The sequence below is a fragment of the Passer domesticus genome, chromosome Z, assembly GCF_036417665.1.
Source record: "Passer domesticus isolate bPasDom1 chromosome Z, bPasDom1.hap1, whole genome shotgun sequence".
NCBI lineage: Eukaryota > Metazoa > Chordata > Aves > Passeriformes > Passeridae > Passer > Passer domesticus.
Window position 1 is genome coordinate 23,571,564 of NC_087512.1, and position 26,458 is coordinate 23,598,021.

At 41.9% G+C, this 26,458-nt stretch overlaps 1 protein-coding gene across 8 annotated transcripts in view; it reads right to left on the reverse strand.

Annotated features, from left to right (window-relative positions):
* Window positions 1-2,727: 2,727 nt before the first annotated feature.
* THBS4 (thrombospondin 4) overlaps window positions 2,728-26,458 on the reverse strand; it is a 45,599-nt gene continuing 21,868 nt past the window's right edge. For 7 of the 8 annotated variants that reach the window (XM_064405742.1, XM_064405745.1, XM_064405741.1 and 4 more), the window contains 17 exons: window positions 26,098-26,149; window positions 24,578-24,750; window positions 21,352-21,489; window positions 20,677-20,754; window positions 17,262-17,414; window positions 15,803-15,907; window positions 15,474-15,581; window positions 13,874-14,033; window positions 13,069-13,187; window positions 12,245-12,297; window positions 10,013-10,206; window positions 9,558-9,736; window positions 8,103-8,151; window positions 7,807-8,003; window positions 7,118-7,290; window positions 4,861-5,000; window positions 2,728-2,957 (listed from right to left, as the gene is read on the reverse strand). In XM_064405742.1, coding sequence (XP_064261812.1) covers window positions 2,896-2,957; window positions 4,861-5,000; window positions 7,118-7,290; window positions 7,807-8,003; window positions 8,103-8,151; window positions 9,558-9,736; window positions 10,013-10,206; window positions 12,245-12,297; window positions 13,069-13,187; window positions 13,874-14,033; window positions 15,474-15,581; window positions 15,803-15,907; window positions 17,262-17,414; window positions 20,677-20,754; window positions 21,352-21,489; window positions 24,578-24,750; window positions 26,098-26,149 — 2,133 coding nt within the window. In that variant the 3' untranslated portion in view covers window positions 2,728-2,895. Of the gene's footprint in view, window positions 2,958-4,860; window positions 5,001-6,370; window positions 6,596-7,117; window positions 7,291-7,806; window positions 8,004-8,102; window positions 8,152-9,557; window positions 9,737-10,012; window positions 10,207-12,244; window positions 12,298-13,068; window positions 13,188-13,873; window positions 14,034-15,473; window positions 15,582-15,802; window positions 15,908-17,261; window positions 17,415-20,676; window positions 20,755-21,351; window positions 21,490-24,577; window positions 24,751-26,097; window positions 26,150-26,458 lie in introns of those variants that run through there. The other variant, XM_064405743.1, reaches the window with a different exon arrangement.

A 26,458-nucleotide genomic window follows, 5' to 3' on the forward strand; every position in this document is an offset into this window, starting at 1 on the left:
CCTGTGCAGCTCCTGGTGTGTGAGAGAGCTCTGGTGCATGGAGCTGGCAGGGTGTGTGTTTGGGCCTAGGAGCAAGGCAGAGACAGGTTTCAGGGACTGACACAGTCAGGTGCCTGTGCTCCATAGGCTCCCTCCAGCCTGCCCGCTGCTGCCCTCACCCATCACTGCAGCATCCAGTCAGGATCTTCCCTCCTTGGATTCCAACCAGATGGTCTTCAGGAAACAGAAGCACTTGAAGTGTATTTGTCATGTGTTTGCAGCACATAGGAAAGAGTTAACCTTTGTTGAGAGGGTGGATCCTGGTGCAGAAACTGCAGGACTCTGAACTCCAAAGTAGTTATAGCTGCTGCTCCAGCTGAGTCCAGCCTGCTGTGCAGGCGGTGGGGTCAAAAGTGTTCAATTCAAAAGATGTGGGATTGCAGCATCTTCAGTTGCCAGAGGCCACACATGGAACGATGTCTGCGTTGCACAATTGTCCAGAAGGGGTTGTGGTGGTAGAGAAACTTGTTTAAACACTTTTAAACAGGGACTGCACAATCTCTGATGAGAATGTAAGAGGCAGAAGGTTCCCCAAGCCCCGACTGTGATCTTCTTGGGACAAATGTTTGCTACAGCTGGCTTCACTCTTGGGCTTATAGGCTGCCCAGCATTTGGTGTATCAATGTAACAGACACAGTAAGCTCCAGCATCCCACCGTAAGGTCCCAACAGAACCTTGTGAAATGAAAGTTCTGGCTGTCTGACTTGTGACTTTTATCTGTGGCTGTCAGACTGCAAGCCCGTAGGTTTTCTGTCAGGGTGGTTAGAAGCTCACAGCTTCACAGAGTTACCTTTGGCAATACCATGAAAGCCAGAGCCTCTATCTCACTTTCAGCCTCCAGTGGTCATGGACTGGAAGAGAGCCTGGAAACAGGCAAGCTCCATGGTGGGAAGCCAGCTGATAAGACAAAGGACCAGGGTGCTCCCTCCCAGCCACTGTAGCAGGAGCACACGGGCTGAGCAGAGCTTTGGAGCCTGGCAAGGATTTGAAGGCCGAGTGCCGTTGTGTTTTCTGATGGAACTGATGTGTGCGGCTTGTGCTGCAGACGGGTCAGGGTGGGCCAGGCCTGTTGCCTCCACTTGTGCAAAATTTGAGCACTGCAAGCCCCACGTGTTCTTCAGTGGTGGCATGGGTGAGTGTGGTGACTGCCTTCTGCCCAGGCTGTGCCCACACTATTCAGAGAGGTTTTCTGCCTGGAGAAGGGGCCGTTTCTGGTGAAATGCAAATGTTTGATAAGGAAGATGTAAATTGGTTTTACAGTGTGTGTTCTCCTTCATAAATGAACAATACTGCAGTTACAGCCCATGCTCAGCTAGCAAAACACATTTTTTATATCTATTAATAATAATTTGACAATGCCCTCTGTGTTGCTCCAGAGTAAATAGCCTTTCAGTCCTCAGACATCTGGTGAATGGTTTGGTTTAGTGATGCCAAGGGGAAAGGAGGACTGAAACTGGAGGACCTTTCATCATGAAGCTCTGAACTAAAAGAATGCTTTGGCATTGTGCTTTTTGTAGTGGGACTCTGGGCTCCTCATGGGACAGCTCCTAGGGCCACCCTGCTTCCAGAAACTTGCAATGGTGGTGGAGCCCATGGGAAAATTCTGCCAGTAGTCAAAGCCTCTGATAGCTTGTAATATCCTTAAGGGTATTTTTATTGTACTGAGAACAAGAAACGTGTTTGTGTTGTTTGGTGCTCTCACCTGATAATTTAACTCAGCATTCTCCCTGTATCCTTGTGCTGGGAAAGAGCTAGGACTGTTCATTTTCCCAGGGTTACTTCTGATTTTAAAACTCTCACTATATTCCTTCCCCCTCCCTCCGGACTGAAGTGCTGTTTCCAACTTTTAAAGTCATTATCCTACAGTTATTTTAAAAGTATAGTTATTTTTAAACTAATTACACTGTCTATTCAACAGTCCTTGGAGCTTGTCCTCTCTCCCTTCTTAGCCCCATTTTGAAAGAAAATGTAGTAAATATGCACACTGTATTAACACCTTTCTCCACTCAAATTAGAGAGTGCATTGTGATACAGTTTATTTTGGCTGTTTTCAGTCCTTTCCTAATGGTTACTAGTGCTTAATCTGATGTTTTGGGGTTTAAGTTTGGTGATTGCTTTGCTTAACACTGCACTACCTGCCTAGAGAGCTTGGCTCTGGTGAGAAGTCAAAGCCTGGCTTTGTGTATGTGAAAGTTAGGATTGTTTTATCTTGGTGAATCTGCATTTATTATCTCTGTAGTCTTTTTGTTTGTTTATTTTAATTTCATGCAAGCCATAAGATGTGACTACAATGCTCTGATGTCAGCTTTTTTGCTTTTCCATGATGTGATAGTGTGACTTGCAGTTTTTGGGAGTGGGAGGTCTAATGCATTGTTTAAGAGGTCTGCCAAAGGTAACAGTCTCCAAAGGCCTTAAAATGTCCTAAAGGAGATACAATCTATTCCTAGGAGGACTGAAAAGGTACTATGTGGCTCAGCCAAACAGCTCGAACCACTTCATTACCAGATGCAACCTGTTGTTTATCATACTTTCAAGGTGGAGAAAATTCCACTTTCTTCCCTACCCTGCTTAATCCAAAAAAGCAATAGATTCAAACTTTCTTTGAGCATGTTTTAAGCAAGTTTGTCACTCCATTTACATGCTGCACTGTAGATTTTAGGGCAAATTTGAAAAGACGTGAGGCCCAAGTATATTTTGTCTCCTTTTTATTTTCACTTTTTTACAAAAAAAAAGTCTGACATAGTCACATCAATGAGAACAAAGCTGCGGTGTGCATTCTGACAACAAAAATCATATAAGGATTTAAAATATATTGATTTACTGTTTGCAATAGCAATGTTAGTTTGCTTTTACTTTTTAAATATCCCCAACACCAAACTGCTGCGCTTGAAATTCTTGAAAGTCCTCTGGGATGGTGTCTGAAAACAGGAAAATATGCAAAAGTTTAGTCTCTTCTGACAAAGTTCAGGAGCACTTAAATTACCCACCTGCTCTCTTTTTAGGTAACGTGCTTCTCTTTTGTTTCCACATTAAGAATTAACAGGGAATATTTTCAGTTTTATCTCAGTATATCACTGAGAAACACAAAGAGGCTAACAAGACAATGAGTGCTACAGTGCCAGTCCACAAAGGAGGACTGTCAATCTTCAAATTACATATCTCTGAAGACTTTGTGGCTAGCATTCTTAAATTTTTATCAATAAACACTGACCAGAAAGGCAAGAGACATGCATGCCAGACACATTTGTAGCATCAGCATCTCTATTTCTCATGTATCCTAATTCAACTTCCTGTGATAGTTTCACAGGCCACAAGAAGGGACAAACAGCATTAACCCTAGGACCAACAGCAACTGGCATAAAGACTTGAGACTTGGTCAAGGGAGCTGGAGATGGATCAATCTCATAAGAGCAGCTGCAGCTCTGTTTGAAGCATTATTTGCAGTCTGCCTTTGCCAGATGCCAAAACATTTTACTTGGAGAGCGACAGAGCAACCACAGAGTTGTGACAGAGTTAAAGCTGCAGCCAGCAATGGAGCCACAGCAACAAAGCTCAATTGCATGACTTCAACTTCACTTTGATTATTTCCACACTGATGCAGGAGAGGTAGTTCTAAACTCAAAAAAAGATGTGTATAAACACACAGTATGTAGGAAAGGGTGGTAAGTCCTTTGCTTTTTGTTGAGCACCTTTAAAAGGCTTGAAAGGAATTTCAACCTTTTCTGCATAATGTAGGAACTTCTCTGATATGAAAACAGAGATACTGGGGGACTTCAGAATTCTTTTGAGTGGGTTCCATTGACTTTATGCAGCTCCTGCAGCAACGCCACTTGCCTGCTCACTGCCATATAAGTGTGTCTCAGTGGCAGCTTTGATACATGCTTTCTGGGAAACTACAGTGCAGTTGAAAATACTTACCAAGTAATTTTTATTTCTAAGCACTACTGTCTAGAAGTTCCCTATTTAACTGTGACCTTCAAGAGTCAGCCTAAGTGTACTAAGTGTCCAAGTACCAGAGTCCATCAGCATAACATGCCACAGAGTGCCCATGTCCCCTGCAGTCCTGGACTGGGCTCAGATCCCTGAAAGCAGGCAAGGAAACTATTCCAACTTGTCTGGTAGATTATTTTCCAAAGACTGGGTATGGATGCTGAGAGGAAGAGGGGCAGCCCCTTCAGCCCCAGTTCAAGTTGCCTGAACTGCTGATGGGATAGAAATACCCTGAAATGATCAGATTCTGTGTGAGTGACAGAAGTTTGAGTTATTTTGTATAGTAGATGATCAGGGCTAAGCTACAAGGCTCTTGCCCCAAGAGAACTGAGCCAGCACACTCCCACAAAATCAAGAGCATTCCTGCGTGGGAGGAAAGGCATCTTATGATCTTGTGTCCACACACAGGACCAGCCACACAGCTGACAGTGATGTCTGAGCTCACTGGCTCTCCAGGTGCATTTCACCTTGTATTCAAAGCTCAAGGCTTCTACATACATTATGGCCTCAGTGTATTTAATGTGTGTGTACAGCTCAGTCAGTTGGTTTTATGTAACATTCCTAATTCTCTGATGACAGCTATGCCCCTCAGATGGCACATTCTCTGTAGCAGAGTGACTGCTCTGGGAGGAGCAGCTGTGAGGTGTTAGTTCCTGCCTGGCTGGGCTGCAGTGTACTGCTGGAGTCAGGGCAGGCATTTCACAGCTCTGAGTAACTTGTAAAAGAAGGGGAAAGGAAAGAATGCTCAATGGCTTAATGCAACAGCCTTACTACTGGTCCTTCATTGTCACTTGCTAGTTGTTAGCTAAATTGGCCTCAGAGCAACATTACCATTGCAGCGGTATTTCAGGTTGGACCAAATAATGTTTTCCTGAGAGAAGCAGAAAACTCCAAGCCGTCCTCCACGCATTGTGGTGTCTATAGTTACACCAGAGTCTGCCACTAGGTCAGAGCCTTCATAAAATCTTGCCCTTAATGAAAGCAAAGAGAAGCTCTATTAGGTCTTTTCTAAGGCTGCAACGTTCCTGAAAGTGATGTTGTTATCCATGGAGACTCTATTCTTGGACATGCTATCCCTCCCACCCAACCCAAGGGAGAAAAAGCAGTTAAGGGAGCTCTTGTGTTGACTGGGAACTGGAGCAATGCTGCATGCTGGCAAGAGCCAGACAAGGAAGGGTTTTATGAGGGGTTTCTATATATCCTAAAAAAGCTTTGGAATTTTTTTTTCCTATAGTCAGTCCAGCAGAGTGCTTTAGCCCTTGAAATTTTCCACAGTCAATAGTGATAGGAGAACCAGACTAGATCAGTTGAAGAAGGCTAGATGGATATTGTCTTGCATAGTTTGAAGCTGAACTTTTTTTTTTTTTAGTAATAGGAAAAGTTTCAAACCAACTATTGGGATCTTAAACTTGTCTGTGAGATTTCTTTAAAAATGTGAATATTATTACCTCTAGGAACTGTTTTGCTGATCTAGCACCTTCTTGTTAGAAAACACATCAGCAAATTCCCAAATAGCCCTGTGAAAACTGCCCCCACCAGCTTCCCAGTGTGTGCTTGAGCAGCACCACACTGGAGCCAGCTGGGCTGTTTGTTGCAGCACTGCCCACAACAAGTCCTCAGCCTGTGGGATACAGGGTAAATGACCTGGAGGACAATGAGCCTGGGGGGCCCTGCTCTGGATGAGGATACTGCTGGTACATTTCTGCATACAAGAAAACAGCAAATGGTAAAAGGAATGAAAGTTCCTTTCATAAAATAAGGGAAAAAGCCCAAATCCTGGTATGTTTCTGATTTTATTTACTGATTTGCTGAGGCAGTTCAAAAGTATCTGTACAATGAATTTGTAGAACTACAGTTAGTAGTTCTTGCAAATTTCCACGGGAGAGGCCGGCTCAAGTGACTTCCTTGAAGCCTCAGAAGATCTTTGCTAGACACACAGTGGACTGTGGCATCTGGTCTAACCAGACCACAGCAAGAGTAGACAGAGAGCTGACAGAGGCTCGCTTTAGGCCTGCTGCCTTTAATTTTAAAGGATTCTGTGACACAGACTCTGCTACCTTTCCCACTTACAGGGAGCATTACTAGGCTGGTTGTAGAGACTGCAGCCATAGGAGATGTTTGCTCATGCAGCAGCTTCACTAACTTCTTGGTCTAAATGTAAGTTGCCACCCAAGATCAATTCGCTAACTGCCCTGTGGCTGGGGCACAATAATTGATAGTATAAATGTTCCTAATCCATTTTAGTGCAAAAGTCAATCATGCTCACTCCAATTACCACAGAAGATGATGCTCTAGACTAGAAAAGTGGAATAATTACACCATCAAGTTACTTCACCTCAACTGCAGGGTGGTGATTTTCTTGAAGAAAAGCTGACTTACCCATATTTCTGTTCTATTATAAGGTTGAAAGACCTGAGCCCCTCATGCCATGGCAGTTAGTTTTTTGCATTTTAACATCAGCTTTGATCTACAAGTATAATTCCTATTGATTTCTTTGCTGGATGTTACAGACTAAAATGTTTCATCCTGAATGGTGATTTTTAAAATATTATTAACTATTTTTTTTCTCCTGAAAAAAAACCCAAAATAAGAATATATAACACACATTACAAAGCTTTGACAAACTTTCTGACTATATGCTGAGTAATATCACGTCTATCACATGAGGATAATTACCTGTTAGTTAGAATCACACATTCTAAGTGGACAACTTTTATTCTGCTATCCTAGAATATATAATGAACAATCTCAATTCCAACAAAAATATTCTAAAATATTAAAATTAAGAAATATTAAATATATTGCTTTTCAGATCAGTGGCCAGCAGTAGCTTGGAAAACAAGATATTAAAGCCAGAAAAGAGCTCATCAGGATAAGGTACAGTAAAAAGAGACAGATGGTCCATACAAAGAGGTTTAACTTGGAATTTTCTAAGAAAAGAGCTGCAGGCTGAATTCCCAAAGTCTAATTTGTTATAAGGCTTTATCAGTACAAAGCCCAGACATAATACAGATTCTTAGGGTATCATCTGAGTCAGGTGTTGAGAAATTACAGCTGTACTCACCTTATCTAAACTTTCCTCTCTTACCTGATATAACCAATCTGAGGTCTGTGCTGCAAGAACCAGCGATAGGAGACTTTGTCTTTCCACCCTACATTTCGGGGGTCCTTCCACAGTAGCCTGACCTGATCATTGGTGTCCCCTGTGTGCCATAGGGAGTTGCGGAGGTGCTCACCAGGACCTGTCTTGGATTTCACAGCCTGCAAAAATACAATTTTCCAACAGTGACCACAGAGAAAAGTCACTTTCAGGAACCAAGTTTTTTTTGGTTTTTTTGGGTTTTTTTAGTGAGGAGCAGGTCTGCAGAAGCTCTCTGCTACTAACAGGCCCCTAATGTCTCTTCTACAGCCACTGCCACTGTCTACATGGACAAAGCAACCAGCTGGGTACCTGGACAAAGGAAAACAAGGCAATCTGACCAGTCAGGGTCAGAGCACAATCACTGCAGAGACTAAATGATCCAGCTGATCAGAAAGGCAAGATTAAGTTCCTTAAAAAACAGTGCTATTAAAAGACCTGTGTGGCAGCTGCCTGACTTGACCATTTTGACAGCAGTTGTCAATAGAGAACAGCAGTCGGGCAGCACAGCTGACATGCTGTGCAGTGGCTTGGCTTATGCATGGCATGATGACCTAGCCCATGGCCAGCACATGGCAAGATGGCACAGCCAGGCTGCAGTGAGCACTGTGTCCTTAGCCAGGAGCCACTACCAGTACCTTTAGCTGAATGCCGGGCTCTGCAACAGCTCGGAAGGGAGTCGCTTGCCAGTACGTCTGCTCCGTCTGTTTCCACATTACTACATAAAAGCTAGAGCTGTCTTGATAACCAAAAATAAAACCAGCATAGTCGTCATCTGTCACTGTGTTCACATGAAAAGTGCCCTCAAAGTCAACGCCGTTAAAAGCTGTGTAACCTAAGAGTACACACAAGTTAAAAACAATTCTGCAGAACACATCTTCATATTCTCAGCATTTCCTGCTGTAAAACTTGAATCTCAGAAGAGGCTACATACCAACAGCAAGACCAGGATCACTGTTCATAGTCTGCACAATTTCCATCCCCTGTAAGGGTAAATTCAGGGTGGTTAGCATGTGTGGTAAGCTCTATTGGTTTTCTGGTCTCCCTCTATCATCTCCTTCATTCCTCTCTTTTGTTTGCTCACAACGTATCTGTGATGCTTGTAGCTCTGAACTAAAATCAGTGAGAACTATAGTAAAACAATAATGTTTCAGCTGTTTGCACAGCCTGAGTCAGGAATGATTTGTTAGCTTTCCTAGTGCAGAATTAGTCATACCCGTATTTTGATACTTTCTTTCCATACCACAATCTTCTGGAAATCTGAATCTGGCCAAAACTGGAGTGCAGGGGAAGAGGGAAGAGGGTTGTGGGAGGAAGAACGCTTTTCCTAAGCTTAGCTCATACAGTTGGATCACAGAGTTCAGGATTAAACTGACTGCCAGGACTGTGTTAAGGAAGATGTGTACATCCCAGCTGGCTTGGCAGAGACTTTTGCAATGGGAAAAAACTGCATGTTCCCTGTGACTCATAGCACGTTAGCCTCATGAAGGCTAAAATTTGTTAGTCTAAATAAGTTACTGGACTACATCTAGGAGTACTGGAGTGCTGCATCTAGTTCTAGGGTCCCAGCAGAGGGACATGGACCTGTTAGAGCAAGTCCAGAGGAAGCCACAGACAATGAGAGGGATGGAGCACCTCTCCTATGAAGACGGGCTGAGAGAATTGGGAGTTTTCAGCATGGAAAAGAGAAGGCTTTGGGATGACCTAATTGTGGCCTTCCAGTACTTGAAGGGAGCCTACCAGAAAGATGGAGAAAGATCTTATTTTACCAAGAGTATGCAGTGACAGGACAAGGGGCAATGGATTCAAAAAGCAAGCAGGTTTAGATTAAGTATGAGGGAACAAAATTTTACTGTGAGAGTTGTGAGGCACTGGAACAGGTTGCCCAGAGATGCTCCAAACCCGTAAGTGTTCAAGGCTGGCTGGAGCTCCCAGAAACCTGGTCTACTAATGTGTATCCCTGCTCATGGCAGGTTCGGGTTGGAATGAGATGAGCTTTGAGGTCTAGGTCTCTTTCAACCCAAACCATTCCATGATTCTATGAAATACTCTGTTATTTAGCACATCAGACTTTTAAATTATGGGAAGGATTAATGAAACTTGTTTGCTACAGAAATATTTCAACACATGTCTGTCTTCTGGCAGCAGTGAAATCCACCCAGAATAAGTTGGCCAGCATGTAGCTAGTCTGGAGTATTAGGAGCATCAATTTTGATAGCTTGAAGGCTATCAAAAGGAAAATTCCTCTATTATTTTTCCTGAATATATTCTAACCAACATCTTCCACTTCTCATGTCTGCCAGAGGTCCCAGCAATTACAGAGCAAATTTTATTGTGCTTTTCAAATGATCATTTTCAAACAGGTAACAAAGACCAAGTATATTTTTACCTGGTTGAGAACCACCCAGTTGGGATCAATCTGCGCGTCTCCCTCTGGGTCCAGCACCACTGTCTGATAGGCCCTGAAGTCTGTCAAGGTGATCTCTGCATTCTCAGGGCACACATCAATCCGATCAATCACTGTATCCTGGTCAAAATCAGACTCACAGACATCGCCAACTCCATCACCTGAATGCATCAGAGAAAGGAGATTTATGGTGCAGCGAGTAGTCACATCTGCCCCAGCCATGGGAGCAGGGTGTCCAAGAAGCAGGCAGGGCGTCAGCTCTATGGCTGTAGTGCATGAGAAAGTGCCTCTGTTTTGGCTACAGTGCTCCTGAGCGCTGCTGTTGTTCCTGGGATGAGTGTATGCATTGGTAATGACAGTGTTGCATCCTGGTGCACACAGTCTGGAGATGAATAAGGTGCCTGAGAATCAAAGTGGCTCCTTAAGGCCCATCTTACCATTATCATCTTCCTGCCCCGGGTTGGGGACCAGCCTGCAGTTGTCAGGGCCCGGGGGCAAGAGGTCAGGAATGCCATCATTATCATCATCCTCATCACACTCATCACCCAGCCCATCCTTATCTGTGTCCAGCTGGGAGCTGTTAATAACAGTAGGGCAGTTGTCTGTGCTGTCCTGGTGCCCATCACCGTCGCTGCAAGAGGAGAAACAAAAAAGAAATGGTATGCCAACATCAGCTCCTGCCTCTGCACAGGGAACAGCATGAACACCTGAGGGGGAAACACACCAGTGGCAGCTCTGGAGCTGGAAGCAGACCAGTGGGCAACACAACCTGTTGTTGCTCAGATGGCTGAACTGCAAGGAGAAAGGAACAAAGAGACTCAGATAAGGTGGCAAGAAAGCAAAGGAGCCAGGAACTAAAAAAGGTTCCAAGCCAGGAGCTAAAAAAATACTCAGGGAAAAGAGAAATAAGCCTTACACGGTGTGGGAAACATACTGGAGCCCAAGATCCCAGTCAAGGTCCACTCCTAAAGGGTGTGTAAGGCATATCCAACACGTGCAGTGTCACCAATCAAGAGGGACTCAGGAGACAGCAAGAGCTGGACACCTTGTGTCCCTTGTCTTATGTGGGCATGTGCCTTGGTGCTCATGAACATACAGGTGTTAAGTGTGAATGAAGCTTTATGAGAGACTCTACATGAGCACCTGAAATCAGACTTATTTAAAACCAAGCACTGTTCCCACCCTCCTGCATAGCAAGTTTTTTGTGGTGGACTTGGCACTGCTACATTAGTGCTTGGACTCAGTGGTCTTGAAGGTGTTTTCCACACTGAATGATTGCATCCTGCAGGGGGGACATACAGTAAGAAATAGAGGAGAAAGTCTATAGCTCCTTCCAGGCCATGGCTGGTTACAGGGAAGAGCCACCAGGCAGAGGGATACACACCACAGAAGAGGGTTCAAGAAATTATGGGGTGGCTACATAACTTCTCCATCCCAACTGTTAAATACATCCCTGAAAAAAAACTGCTGGAAGTATGGTGTGTTTTGTAGTCACACCAAAACTAAATTGCTTTCTAGTAATTAGCAGGCATGTTTTCCCTCAATAGCTTCTTATTTGCACAGGTGAAGCAGAAATTATCTGCAGCCAAATTAAAATCATGCTATGACTTATAGGTAGGAATATTACCAAATACCTCTCCCTGCTTAAGAAATGTGTTTTAATTTCAGGTCAGAGTAATCAATGTTTGCACAATATTGAGATAAAACACAATAAGCACCATACATGTGTATCTACTGCAAGGTTAAGCATGCTTCACAGAGGAAATGCTTCACACACATTATTGAAGTTTATGGCAGGGGTGGGGGGGGGGGGGGGGGGGAAGTCCTTTTTTAAAACAAGGAAAAGAACAAAGACATATCAATTTAAGAGTAAAATGCTGACGGCCTTGGCAGCTAGTGGCCCAAGATTGGGAATGATCCCTACAGAGACATGTAAGTGGGCTCCCTGCAGGTCCTTCACTGAGAGCAGCACCCACCAATGGCCCTGGGGTGAAACCTTGCAGCTGTCTGTGGCTGATGAAATGATGTGAGAGAACAGGATTTATCATTTTCCTTGCCTATAATTGAGGTGCACATGAGAGAACCTGCCATCCCTTTAGCTGGTTATGCAGAAGCTGCTTCCAGAGAAGTGATTCAATTTGTCATGGGATGTGCTCCTGTAAATGCCAAAGGCATATGAAAGCCATAGACAGAGGATTCTTGCCAGTCTGGATGTGCTAAAGCAAAGGGGTTGCTCTGCAAGTGTTTTATGCTTGATAATAGAATTTTGTTTCTGCAACGCTAGGTTCTTAAGGAAATACATAGAACCCTTAACTGTGAAATTTCTTCTAAGGAAGCAGAGAAATAAAAGAGGAATGAAAAATAAAGCAAAAAAGGAAAGCCATTTTCTCACTAAGAAGCTCTGAGCAGTGCTCTGTGTTTTACAGCCAGAGAACTGCTTGAACGTCACTTCCACAGGAACTCAGAGGAAGCCTGTGTGAATGGCTGTAGGGGTGAAGGCTGCTGAAGTGCACTACCACAGGGAAGTGAACAAACAAGGCTAATAAATCCTAACACTGTTGTTGAAATAACATCTCTCAGGAATTAAATCCAGGCTAGCTGGAGGGATTACAGCTCTCCAGGAATCAGCAGCATGCTTCAGCTCAGGACTGGCCTCTCTCACAGCATACCTGTCCTGATTGGTATCACAGGAATCTCCAACCAGGTCATTGTCCACATCTGACTGCAAAAGGGAACAGAGAAAGTTCCAGTATAAGCTGTCAAGAGCATATATTTGCAGGATTAAATAAAAACACAACCAAATCAAATACAACTAAAGTAAATGCATGAAAAAACATTTGTTTTACAGAATATATTTTCTCTCTTGCATCATCCATCTAACCAAAAATTCAGTTTTATTAAAGAAAAAAGACAGTGAATAAACACGGTTAAACTTAATTGAAGAGTTCAAGCAAGATTCCTCTGCAAGAAGGATTTCTCATTTCTAGCCAAGGTTTACTTCTTAAGCATCTTTAAAAACTGACTATGTTTCTCTATAGTTTCCAACATTTTTCATTAGTCACAGGGGGTGAAATGACTGCTCACCTAGGAGCACTGAAAGTTTTGCTAAATAAGGACACCAGGATTTTTGTCCTGATTAAAGAAATATCAAGTGTAACTAAATCACACCGCTGCTTGGGGTCTGGCACCAAACTCTGTGGGACTGGCGCCCATTTCAGAGCACGAGAGTAGAAGATACATGCTGGGTAGAGGTCCTAACAACATCCCAAACAGTGAGAGTACAGCTGGTGGCTCCCCCTTCCCACATTAGGAGAGTCAGCAGTTTTGTTAAACTCTCCTGAATATCTAGATATATTATATTATCCAGGAAATACACTTTATTACAAAAATACAAACACCAAGGCTGCATGGGTTGCTTCATTCTCTTGCACCTTTTTAGGCCTCAGCACTGTCTGTCCCTAAACAAGAATAGTTTTTCCTTCTGCCTGCTAACCTGGTTTGGGTTGCTGATTGTAGGGCAGCTGTCACAGGCATCACCAACACCATCATTATCTGTGTCCTCCTGGTCTTCATTGGGGATTCTCTGACAATTATCCAAAAGATTCTTAACACCTACAGTAAAGTGGATTGTATGTTATTGTCCACACTGGACACTATAAACATTAAAACAGTAAAGACACTATTCCTTTTCAGCAACTACTTAATGAAATGCAATTTAAAAAATATATATAATTCCTGCAATGAAATTATAAGCCTGCACAGTAAATCTTTCTCATGTGTGCATCACTCATTTAATACTAGTTAGGAACATCTCGTTAAAGCACAGCTGTCCACCCCATCACACCCTTTAATTACATACATTTTATTCTTATCCTGTTCCTGTATCACAACTTACAGGATGGGACATTCCACTTCTAAAATTATATTTGAAGAAGTGTGATTTTTTAATTCTTTCAAGCCTCCTACAGCAATGAAAATAATATGTTATTATTTAGGTCTGGGGTACCAGTGACTGGCAGCAGCTGGATGCCCTGGAATATTTGTACCTTCAATGAAATGCTGAATGATCAACAACCTTAACTTCTACATGAAACATGGTTTGGCTTCTCTGTTACAGTGTACAGCGCTTCCAGTGCAGGCTAAGATACTATTATTAACTAAATTAAAAGGATTAAAGCCACAAGTTTAATGAAGAAAGACTATGTGTTACAGCTGGTGACATGAAATATCCTAATGTGCAGCATACTCTGGGAAAATCCGAATGACATCAGAGAAGCTGAGAGTGAAAAATCACCTACCATCTCCATCCATGTCATCATCACATGCATCTCCTTTCCCATCGCCATCTGTGTCCCTCTGGTCATTATTCAGCACATTGCGGCAGTTGTCACAAGCATCTCCAAAGATATCTTGGTCACTGTTTCTCTGGTTAACATTAGGAACCAAGACACAGTTATCCTGCAAGAGACACAGAATCAGACATCAGTCAGGCCATGAATCTTTAATTTCTACTTTAGCTGATTTATAAAACTATTTATTTCTACTTCTAAAAAAAAAAAAAGTGTGAGCAGTTTTGATGTTTTATGCCAATATTAGCTCTGGATCAGATTTCACTTGCTCCCTCAAAGCTCTGCTTTGAACCACACTGTGGGTGTGGTTCACAAACACCCAGCACCATAATGCTTTACTTATAACCTTGATTTCTGATTCTCATTTTGCATGCGTGCATGGTGAGAAACCTGTTTTGGTACCCGAGTTTTCTCACGTGGTCCTTCTCAAAAGCTGCAGTTCAGAGACTCTGACAAGGTTTGCAGACGCTCTCAGTGAAAGGCCATTGCCCCCTTCTGGTACAGACTAGCTGGAAAATGGGGAAAGAATTTCTTGATGCAAAAAGGCTCCAGGTTTTTTTGGTTTTGGTAGGACTGTTTGTTTCAAGCAAGCTGCTACTGACTCTTAAAATCCACCAGAAGGTATATGGAGAAAACTTTACTTCAAAGTGGTATAAAATTTCTACATTTATCCAGCACACCCATGACCTCATCCTATTGCCCATAGATAACAACAGAAACGGTGGAAAAGTTACTTGATTATGAAGGTGCTGAACCTGCAAATAGATTTACAGTTGTAGGAGGATTTAATTTTTTCATTTTAGAACATTAATAAAACGGATTGATTTAAGGTAGCAGAATTTAGTGTGGAACTCTGTGGCAAAACAGCCTGAGAAAGACACTCTGTGACTGCTAGTCTGCCCCAGACCCTCTGTGACTGCTACTCTGCCCTAGCTCCAGGTGGACATTTGTACTCTGGATAACATATTCTTATTGCTTGGAAGCACATTAAGCAGTTTCAGTCAAGGATCTTAATACGGAACAATGGCCAGCTTGTAAGAATACAGGGTGAAAACAAAACAGCTTTTCCAATCTGAATGTATCCTCCAATACATGGAAACCTCTTCTGATTTGCGGACATGATCCAAAGCATTTTCAAGTTATTGGCAAGACACACATTCATTTATGTGGGTTTTGGATCCCTGATGAACTGTGTTGTCAGGTCAACCTGCTCTTTAAATAGAAAGATGTTAATGTAAGTAATGTTCCCAAAGCCATTCTGTGGGAGAATGTGACACAAGGACACAAGCTCTATACAAAAGCTCTAGAATTAAATGATAAAAGGCAATAACAGAGGATGCAAAGGTGGGATTTAAGACTATGTGGTTTAAGTCTTGTAAGAATGAGCATTATATAAAAGAAAAATAATTTACAGGGCCATGGACAATGATGGGTATATAACAATCTCTGGCAAATAGTAGGGAGTCAGATTTCAGAGTCACTTCCCATTGCAGCAGTGGGAAATCCTTCTGTCGGCACAGACCCCTACATCCTGATCTATACACAGCACCTGCTCATTGGGAATGCCATCTCCATCTGCATCGTCATCACAGGCATCTCCAATCCCATCACCATCAGCATCTTCTTGTCCAGAGTTTGGGACAAATCTGCAATTGTCCTAAACAGAAAAGGAGACAAGTCTGATGTTCTATAGGTAAACTGGATGCCTTCAATTTGAATTACTTTTTTCAATTATTAATTAATTGAAAATTAATCACCTAATTAAACAGAATTCAATCACCTGAATAAAAGATGAATACACTGAGTCATATTTCTTACAGTCTTCATCTTTATCCTTTCATGTTCTGAATTATCACAGAATTAAGAAAGCTTTCTTACCTTTCTGCAGTTTTCAGCAGAGCATGAGAGTTCTTCATTAGGGTAGCCATCAATGTCAACATCTTTTCCACAAATATAACCATCACCAGCCCAGCCAATGCCACACTATCAATAAAACATCATAGTAGTACTATCAAAAGGTTAATGAGTCACTGTAGAAATATTCAAGAAGGAAACTCACACCAGTCTTGAAAACAGCAGTATATGGAAGTCAGGGCCAGATACTGAAGTACAATGAGATACAGAGAGCTTGAAACATGTTTTCTTTCCACACTGAGTGATGCTGCAAATGTATCCAAACATAGCTAAAAAGAGCTACAACTTGATATTAACTGGAATGTGTGCCTGCCACACCTAATGATTTCAGTGGGAGCTATAGATTTCTTATAGACACTGGCCAGGAACTAATTTTGGCTCCTCGCTGCTCTTTTCTTTTACTCAACCTTGCTGGCAGGTTGAGTAAAAGAAAAGAGCAACCAGGTAGAGTATGCACCTAGCATCTCAGCATGGGACACATTGTTACATGGGATGACTGTTTTGTTCACTATCTGAAGAACACATTGCAACTTGAGGAAGTTTTAAGAGAAAACTGTATTGGCGACTACTAAGTTTGCAAAACAAATGCATCTCCACACAAGTTTCTCCTAGCCAGTTAAATTATTACTGTTTCAAACCAACACATCATTTGTGTCGAAGACGTATGCAAAGAACTGCATGTCAAAATCTGGCCTCCCCTTAAAACTAGGATTTGCCTACTAAAAGTATCTAGGCATCTTCCCATTACAGCATGGACTTAAAATATCCTATTATTTATCTTTGAAACAGATGTATTTAAAAATGAGACAAAAGCAAGTGCCAGCAAAAGCATGTACTGTATCCAAATTTAGGACACAGAATTAGTATCTTGCTTTATGTTGCAAGATGGAAAAACTAAGTAATATACTTCAGTATCCTCTTACAGTGGAAGTTCATATGCCACTTGTGCTCCTCTGCTCCCATAGCTGGTCAGCCTCGTACAGCCTCCCTGTGCCTGGAATGTGTCATCTCACTTTAAAAAACATCATCTCTATCAGCCAGCAAATACAGGCATGTTGGCTATGCAGAGAGGATCCTTACTCACAGCTATGTAGCTGAGCACCAGGAGAGGAATTCGTCCTTGTGATGTCTTCTGTAGAGTGACACTTGACAGTCTTTTCTGAGGAGACTACAGAAAGTCTACAAAAGTGATTCCTAAAGATCTAATTACACAGGCACAGTAAATATGATACATTGATATGGCTGCTTTACAGACATGTGGCAAGAACAAAACAATTGTAAGCCAGTTTTCACAGCTGGTCTTGGCCAGTGTGCCACCATTGGTGAAACATCCAACTGTATAAAACAACCACAAAGCCTTTCTCATTTGCAGCCTAAAAATGGCTGGATCTCACAGTAAAAATACACAAATTAATGAACTCACAATACATGTCACCTCTCCTCTCCTCTCCTCAATACAACGGGCATGGATGCTGCATGGATTGAGAGCTCGATTCCTACAGCTCCGTTCAGCCTGGCATCCCCTGGTTTGGTCTCCTGTATATCCTGGTTTGCACTGGCCACAGTGGTAAGACCCCTGTAAGAACACGAAGTCACCAGCCAGCCTTTTAATGGTACTTTTTTCCTTTTTAAAGCAAGCACAAGAGCAAGATTCAAGTCATACTGTTTATGCTATGCAAGTGTACTTGTTCATCCACTGAGGCTCCTTGTACTGTGGAACAAACTTTATTTTCTACTGGAAAATGGAATTTGGCTCCCAGAGGGCATGGTGGAAAACATACTCAACTCTTGCCTGTTTAGACCAGTATTGTGTTAAGCCAGAGAAAAGTCACGTAGCAGCAAAAGCTTCTTCATGATGCCTTGTCCTTGCCAGCATCACCCTGCACTGCTTCCAGGCAGCTGAAACTTTGTGCAAAACGCAAAGCAGCTTTCATTAATCATTAAGGCTGGATGATCTTATTCCACTATAAAGCACACCTATCAGTTTATCAACTGGGCACAAATTTTAATCAAAGAAAGATAAGAAAGTTCATCATGTCTTTGTCCCATTTTATTTGTAAGCTGAAGTGTTTTTAAGCCAATTTGATCCAAATCTTCTTCAGAAAATAATTCTGTATCTGAAGACATAGCCATCCTCATTTACACTCCAATAGGAACATCCATGTACATTTTTGCTATGGTTTAACATGACACATGCATATATATTTCATATGTATTACTCTCTTTTGTTAACAAACACAAAGGAGCTAAGCCAAGGAATCTCATTATGTGCTGGGCTAATCACCTTATGAGATATAAACAGATAAATGCAGATAAGGTGAGATCTTCTTTAGGCATCCAATGTGGCTTTTGTTTCTGTCTCACATTCCTGTAGACCTCTAACTTAAGACATAGAAGTTAATTAAGAACAATCTTCTTATCTTTTGGAGAATAATTATTTTTGACATGTCAAGAGACAGAAATGGGCAGATCTCAGACAAACACGCATCCAACCATTGGTGAAACTGAGGTGCTTCATACAACTTAACTCTTCATGTACAAAGTCTGTTAGAAGAACTGTCAGGACTGTCGTAGTCCATCATTACAGAGAAATCTACCTACTGCTCAGACAGGCATTATTTTTTTTATCCCTATTCCTAATTTTGTTACAAATTTTAACTCTGTTCTGTCTGCATACTTTCAGGAAGAAGATGAAAATAAACAGATGACTGATGAGTAAAACAATCCCTGGGTGATACAAATGGTATGGCTTATTTAAAACACACCAGCCGGTGCACTTTATCCTAATGCACGCCAGGGTAGTATATTCTGGAGTCTGCTGAATTTGCTTGGTATATTCTGTCCTATATCAAGCTCTGGTATGCATTAAAATAGCCTCTTAGGCCGCATTTCCAGACCAGGCTGTTTCTGAAGGGATAGAGGATTAGAAACCCCACACTGCTCTGTTTGCACAGATGGCAGGACACTTGGTGCCTGCCCTCTGCAGACAGAGTCCGATGGCCTCCCAAAAAAGCTGCATGTCTAGTCATGTGCAAGATACAAAATGTGACAGTAAATGTTCTAGATATTAAAAAAAAAGATATAAACATACTGAAGAGTGAAAGCAGCCCTAAGAAAACAAGCTTATTCTCAAGAAAAGCTAACACTGAACACAAATGGCAGCCTCAAAAATACCTTGCAGCAGAAAGGACCACCTTTACACCTGAAGGATACTTTTAACCTTTCTTCTGCTATGAAGAAACCCTGTGGCATTCCAGGACAACCAGGGAATCAGGCCTAGCCAGCACAGATTTATGACAGGCAGGTCCTGCTTGTTCTGTAACAGGCCGACCTGCCCAGTGGATGAGCCTCTGACACCATTTGCCACAGCAATCCCCCAGGGAAACTGGCAGCTGATGGCTTGGGCAGGTGCACTGTTCACTGGGTGAAAAACTGTCTGGATGGCCAGGCCCAGAGAGTGGTGGTGAGCAGAGTTACATCCAGCTGTTCAGCCCAGTTCAGTGTTCATCCAGGTGTTCAGTTACCAGTGCTGTTCCCCAAGGCAGCTCCAAAGGCCGGGGCAGAGTGGCTGGAAAGGACCTGGGGGTGCTGCTGACAGTGGCTGAACATGAGCCAGGGTGTGCCCAGGTGGCCAAGAAGGCCAATGGCATCCTGGCCTGGATCAGCCATGGTGTGGGCAGCAGGGCCAGGGCAGGGATTGTCCCACTGTGCTGGGCACTGGTGAGTCCACACCTCCAGTTCTGTGTTTAATTTTGGGCTCTTCACGACAAGACAGACACTGAGGTGCTGGAATGAGTCCAGAGAAGGGCAACAAAACTGGTGAAAGGTCTGGAGGACAAGTCAATGAGGAGAGGCCAAGGGACCTGGGGGTGTTTAGCCTGGAGAAAAGGAGCTTCAGGGGGGACCTTATCACTCTACAAATACCAGAAAGGACACTATAGATGGGTAGGTAGTCTTAAGGTTTTTTTTTCTCAAGTAAGAAGTGATAGGACAAGAACAAATGGCCTCAGATCCTCAGGCGTCCTCAGGTCAGGGGTGATTAAGATTGAATATTAGAAAGAATTTGTTTGTACAAAGAATTATCAAGCATTGAAACAGGCTGTCCAGGGAAGTGCTGGACTCACTATTGAAAGTATTCAAAATAGGTGTGGATGTGGCATTTGGGAAAATAGTGTAGTGATGGGATTGTCAGTGCTGTGTTAGAGTTGGACTTGGGCTTAAGGGTCTTTTCTATCATAAATGATTCTATGATCATGTGATTTTATGTCCAGCTTGCTTCATAGCATTAAAGTGGTTGTATGCCCTTCTGATTGGATCCTAACATCTTTCAAACCATTTTTATTTCTCCTGTACTTGCTCTCCTGGGTTTAATATATATGGGCATTAACAGTCCGGTACCATTTGCAGCTCTTTGTTTCCATTTATTTAGAACAATATCTGTTACTCTATGCATAACTCCTATAAAGAAAGCACCCAGGGGAACAGCTTGTTGCCACAGTTCTCAGGAGGCAGGAGATAACGGAAGCAAAGGTTTAATCTTTCAGAGGAGGGTTCTTGCAACAACATACCCATAAACACACTCACTGGATGGTATGGAGAGAAGAGTTCCTGCTCTTCAGAGAAAGTGATAAGGATACAATTCAGATGAATGAGTTCATGAAAAATCAAGTATTGATTTATTTTATTATTAGCTAGGAAAAAAGACTTCTTTGATTTATAAGAAGAAAAAAATATTGTATTATTAACGGGTCTTTCATTAGACTCATAAATCCAGTCCTACCCTCATGGAATTTTAAAATAACTGATTTTTTTAAAGGCATAAATGAAAAGATGCTTACCAAAGTGTTTATGCAATGGGAATTTGGAACACAGAGTCCATGTCCTCCATTCTGACATTCATCAATATCTAAGCAGACCTAGCAATAAACCAAATCCAGAAATAATAAAATTAAAGTAAATTTATTGAGACCAAAGACTGAAAAACAACACCAAAGTTCAAGATTAGAAAAGAGATGTAGCCTCTGCTGAAACTGCTCTCAGAATGTTACAGATATTATCCATAGGCTAACTTTCCAAACCCTAAAAAAAACAGAAAATTTCAACTTTAGGATATGCTCTGGTTCACGCAGAAGAGTTTACACAAAAATTGAGTTCCCATTCTTGGGTGCTTACAGAAATATGCAAAAATATTACACTAAAATAGGCCTTTTTAATAATTTTCTTTCTAGTTCAAACACAGTTTACTGAATCCCCTGAAGATGAACAGAGATATTTACAAAGATGATGACATTTTTTCTTGTCTGTATGCCAGTCAAGAGTATTAGATTGTTAATACTCCCATTAAAGCTATGCAAACACAATTCAGATCTCTAACTGAAACACACTGAGCTCTGCCTAACAGCATAAGGCAATTATGCAACAACTGAAAAATAAACACTGTTCAACACAGATGCACTGCTGATATAAAACCAGCACCTTGAAATGGAAGTTGTCATGGAGGTGCTACCACTCACCTGCTTATTGCTCTTGGCATAGCTGAGTCCTACCCCTTGCACAGTTTGTCCCGTATATCCTGGAGGACAGGTCTCACATCGGAAACCTGGAGCAGTGTTCACACATCGCACACCAGGGAAGCAAGGGTTGTAACGACACTGCAAAGAAAAAACGAGCCAAGCACATGGTCGTGCTTCAGTAACATCCAGACTCCAACTGTGAGTACAGACCTCTCACCAATGGCAATGCTACCTGCAACACCTGCATGCCCTCTGTTCAGAGAGGGCTTAGAGAGGAAACCGTCTCTGCAGGTATTTCTGACCTCAGTAAGTCTTCAGCTATCTCTGTCATTTAAATAACATTTGCAACCTTCCATTACACCTGTAGCTGACGTCCTAAACTCTCATCCTGAATCTCTCCTTTAGCTAGGAAGATTCAGAACCCTTGGGGGCTGAAGGGTCCAGACCACAATATCAGGTAAGCCACATAATTCCAAGGCTCCAAACACCCCTTCTGATGTGTTTTTTTACACACAGAAGTGCCAGCAGCATTTTCATTCATTTATAATTGGGCAAATCTCATAGCCAAGGAAGAAATCCAAACATAAGCCAGAGAAGCAGGGATGTGTCAGTGGCATCCACACATTTCCAGACCGGAGGCCCACAGACAATCCTTGGAACTTTTCCCAAAATATCACATGTCCACACAATCACCCTTGGCTTGAAGACACCATTCACTTAATTGCTTTATGCAGTTTTACAAAACAGCTATGACTGATTTTGCTGGTCTTGTGGGTGCCAATTAGGGAAACACATCCCACATTGCTGCCTTTCCAACATTAACACTAGCTGCTAGGTAATGTTTATAAGAGTACCAAAAACATCAACATGCCATACTGCTGCACAGGGCTCAAAGACAACAATGAATGAGTAACATGAAAAGGAATACTAAAGACTTTTAAAAAATGCCTTTTTTTTCCTCCTTCCATCACTAACCGAAAAACTCACGCAAGATGGAGGGAGAATAAACCAGAAAATATCCACGTACAAGAGACCTACAACTTGTAACCAAACACACACACACACAGAAGCAAGAAAAGGTATGTTTAATATGAAAGTGTGTTTGACAGAAAGATTTGTTAATAGTACATCAGTCAGTAATATGAGGAAAACAGCAAACCGAGGACAGACATTTTGTGCCTCCTTATTTTGCTGTGGATTCTTTGTTGTAGGCAGCAGAGGGCACCCAAATTACACAGCATAGAGAGCAGAGCTACAAGATAATGGGCAACAGAATATCAAAGTAATGTCTTCAAACTCGTAATGAATTAGGGAGGGTACTGCAGAGATGTTGACACCCTCAGGTTAAGGATCTTCCAGATTTGTCTCTACCAGAATTTGTACAATACTTTCTTTTTAAATGCCTATTATCAGGAAGTTCAGAAATAGTTTATTCATAAAAGGCTGTAAATAAATTTAAAAAAATCAAAACAAAACCAACCAACCAAAAAAACTTTCCTGCATATCAGCTAACTTAGGAAAACAAATAACATGACATGTCCTTCTCATCAGACAATTCAAAATGATTGCCACTTATTGCTTCTTTATTTCTCCCTGTGCAACTCTAAGTAAAAATTCAGCTGATTAAGTAGGTATTTCCTGGTGAACAAAACTGCTCTTGACAAAGTGGCATGTTAACGGCAGTGTCCACATAAAGACCTCATAATAAGCAAGATTTTATAACACAATTTTGGCAAAAATTCCTTGCTGTTTCTAATGTGAAAGCAGGTCATCTGTCATGTGGAATGGTGGCAGGACGATGAAGGTACATGAATCTCCAGTGATTAGAGCCTGACTGCTAACAGACAACGACTTTAATATCAAGCCATCAAACCAGTCTCTGTTTCTTCTTCCACCACTGCTGTAATGGGTAGAGTTGCTCCAACCCTGAAAATGGCAGGGAGGAGATTATTGCCATTCTTTCCCTCAGTCTGAAAATAGCTCAGGAGGTGAAACCCATCCGTACTGGCAGAATCCACCTAGGCTGGCTTGAGCCTCACACCATGGCTGTCAGTAGCATGAAACATGTACCACAGCTGTCTTGGATCCATCACTTGCATTCACATTTCAGAGCTTCACCTCCATTTTTTGCACCTTCTGTTGCAGCAGACGCAGTTTGTGCCACATAAGGCAAAACCAGAGACATTGCCAATGCCTCAGGAAACTGCCACCCTCAACTCACTTTCTCTCCCCAGTGCTTTTTGCAGACAGGTGTAAGGCACATCAAATCCTCTCCTGATTGTCTACAGGAGGGAGTAAATCAAAAGAGCAGTCAAAGCACATTTCCATTGGCTAGGAAGGAGAAATAGGGAATTGCTTTTGCTGTTTTACATTATTAAACAGGTGCACTGGTAGAACTGTGTTATTCAACGGTGCAGATTATGACCTAATTCTGCTGGTTCCTTGGTCTACTATATCCAGGTACTTTTTCACAAAAAAGACTAAAGAGTAATGGTGAAAATCATCCCACAGAAAAAATGCAGTGAACCTATAAGTGGTTTTGTTGTTTCTGTTCCGAATAAGTGTCACATTCCGATTAACACAGGCTGTCTCTAGTCACTTAAGATACTGTAGATTTATTAACTCAGTCCTCAATACAAGCAAGTTCTGAATTTCTAACATATAGCACAAGAAAAGAAGTAGATTTAAGTCAACATTATCAGATTCAAACACAAAAAAGCAAATGGAACAATGACAATGATTGTTTATTTTCTTCCATAGACTTCTAAGGTAAGGATGCAAACATGACTCTAGTTTGGGTTGAAGAGAAGACTTTAGTCTCCAAGGCTAGTTTGGGAGCACAAAAATTTAAAGAAACAAAGCTCATATTAAAAAAAAAAAAAAGTGCTTCTGCAGCCTATAACAGAAGCTACAGCATCTTCTTGTGGAATAGAAATGACAATGTCATAAGTGTGTTTTGGTTGGGCTTAGGTTCTAGGAATTTTCCCAAACATTAAGCTCTTTTAAGTGACTTCTCACCAGAGCAGTTCAAGTTTTCACACACATCACCTCCATAAAGTTGAAGAAATAGCAAAACAGGGATATAAAATCAAATCAGAATGAATTAATATTCACTGTGCAAGCAGTCAGTAAATGCTGAAGACAAAGTATTAGCAACCCATTGGTATATATAAAACAGTTGCTTTTTAGCTTTTTTTTTTTAATTCAGTGAAAGTAACTATTTTACCTCATCAATATCTGAGCATGTAACTCCATTTCCTGTGAGTCCTTCAGGGCAGGGTCCACACTGAAATCCCTCTGCTGTCTCCATGCACCTCACTCCCCTGAAGCAGGAATTAACTTCACATTTCGGTTTAGTGCGCCTAGGAAGCTGAGTAGGAAAACTCACAGTGCCTAAACCTTTAATGCAGAAAGAACAACAGTTTCAGTGGTTGGAAGAAATGTTCATCATGGCTCTCAGCTAGCAAGTATTCTGAAGAAATTCCCAAGACACTTCATGTCCCTGCACTGTGCTGCTGCCACCAGCCGTGCTGTGGCTGAAAGGCTCCTTCCTTGGTATGGCTCTGGAACTTCCTGTGTCCCCAGCAAGGGGAAATTGAGGGTATTCTTTAGGTTCATGTGCTTCTTCTGGCTACATATGGGAGCCTTTCTTCTAGGTCTGTCCTAAAACAGATCTGCTGTTGGCTAGGGCAGGAAACTCAAAGTCTGTGACCTCAGATCAAGGTCACAGCAACTCAAGTATAAGGGTACAAATACAGGGCATTTCTCTGGCTAAATTGGTAACACCACCACTTCATAAGAAAAACAATGTTCTGGATGCACAACAGCATCTCTGATAGTCTACAAATAAGAAGTATAAAGAAGGAGTGGCAGGCAGTCCACAAACACAGCAGGACTATGCAAGTACACAAGCTTAGGTGCACAGAGACTAGCCAAAGACAGGTCCTTCTGAGACTGGCAGGTACAGAACATTGGTACAAGTCCCTGTAGGAATTTGACTTTCCCTTGGGCACTTACATATAAAGGTTACCCTGCCTAGAGCTCAACTTGAGTTTTGATGAGGCTGACATACTGAGAATAAGTCAGCTAAAAGGCCTGATGAGTTTAAGACCTTTCATCTCATACAGTAAGGGAGTGTATTGTTTTTTATACTGACTGCACTTATGTACTGTCAGTTGTGGGTGATGCAGGAGGGCCACAGTAGCATTTTCTAAATGCAGTAACATTTAGAAAAGTATGCACTTTCTTCATTTAAAGAAAAGATGAAGACCACCTTTTGAGTCCTACTGCTGTTAACTAGTGACTGCCTGCTCAGAATCAGACAAACTTCAGGTGCACTGCATAGGATCTTCCTTAGACTCGTAATACCAGCCAGAGCACAATATGATTTCTCCCTTGTCCTTCTACTAAGATTGTGCATGAGGTAGCTGGGAGACAGTGTCTGGCTCAACCGGAACATGTGGCACAGCTTTGTGGCAGAGTGAGAACTGACAGTACAGCCTGAGTGGTACTGCTCGGTTTACTGGGATTTTATCCCCCAATAGGTGATTGTTGGGTCTGTAGAAGCTTTTTCTCTAATGAAAATCTATTTAAAACTTGTGTCCAAATACAAATACACCTATAACTTTGGACACAGTATTTTTTAAAGAGTACTTTTTAGAAACCACATAAAGCTAATGTGATCAATACTAGTTTTAAAACAACTCTAATCTCTTCTAGATTACCAGCAATAACAGGAATACTCACCACATGCTTGGCACTCGGCTATGGTATTCCTCAGAAAAGTTGTTTCTTTGACCTTGAGAATATAGAAAATAAATGTAATTTAGGTACAGATAGTTCCAGTTTGCACCTGGCTAAGAGAAGAACCATTAGTCCCCAAGATGCCACTCAAACAATGCAACACAGGTAATTGGTCTTAAATGAGATGCTCTTTGTACTCCATAAAATTAAGGATATGGAAAATGGATGTGCTTATGTCCAGCCTCCATCAAAAGTCCAAAGGTCTTTGTCTGACCGCCTTTGGTGTGCCACTAGCAATTTCTGTTCTGTTGCACACCAGCAAGTGAAACAAATGCAATTTCAGTTTCATACAACAGACTCACAA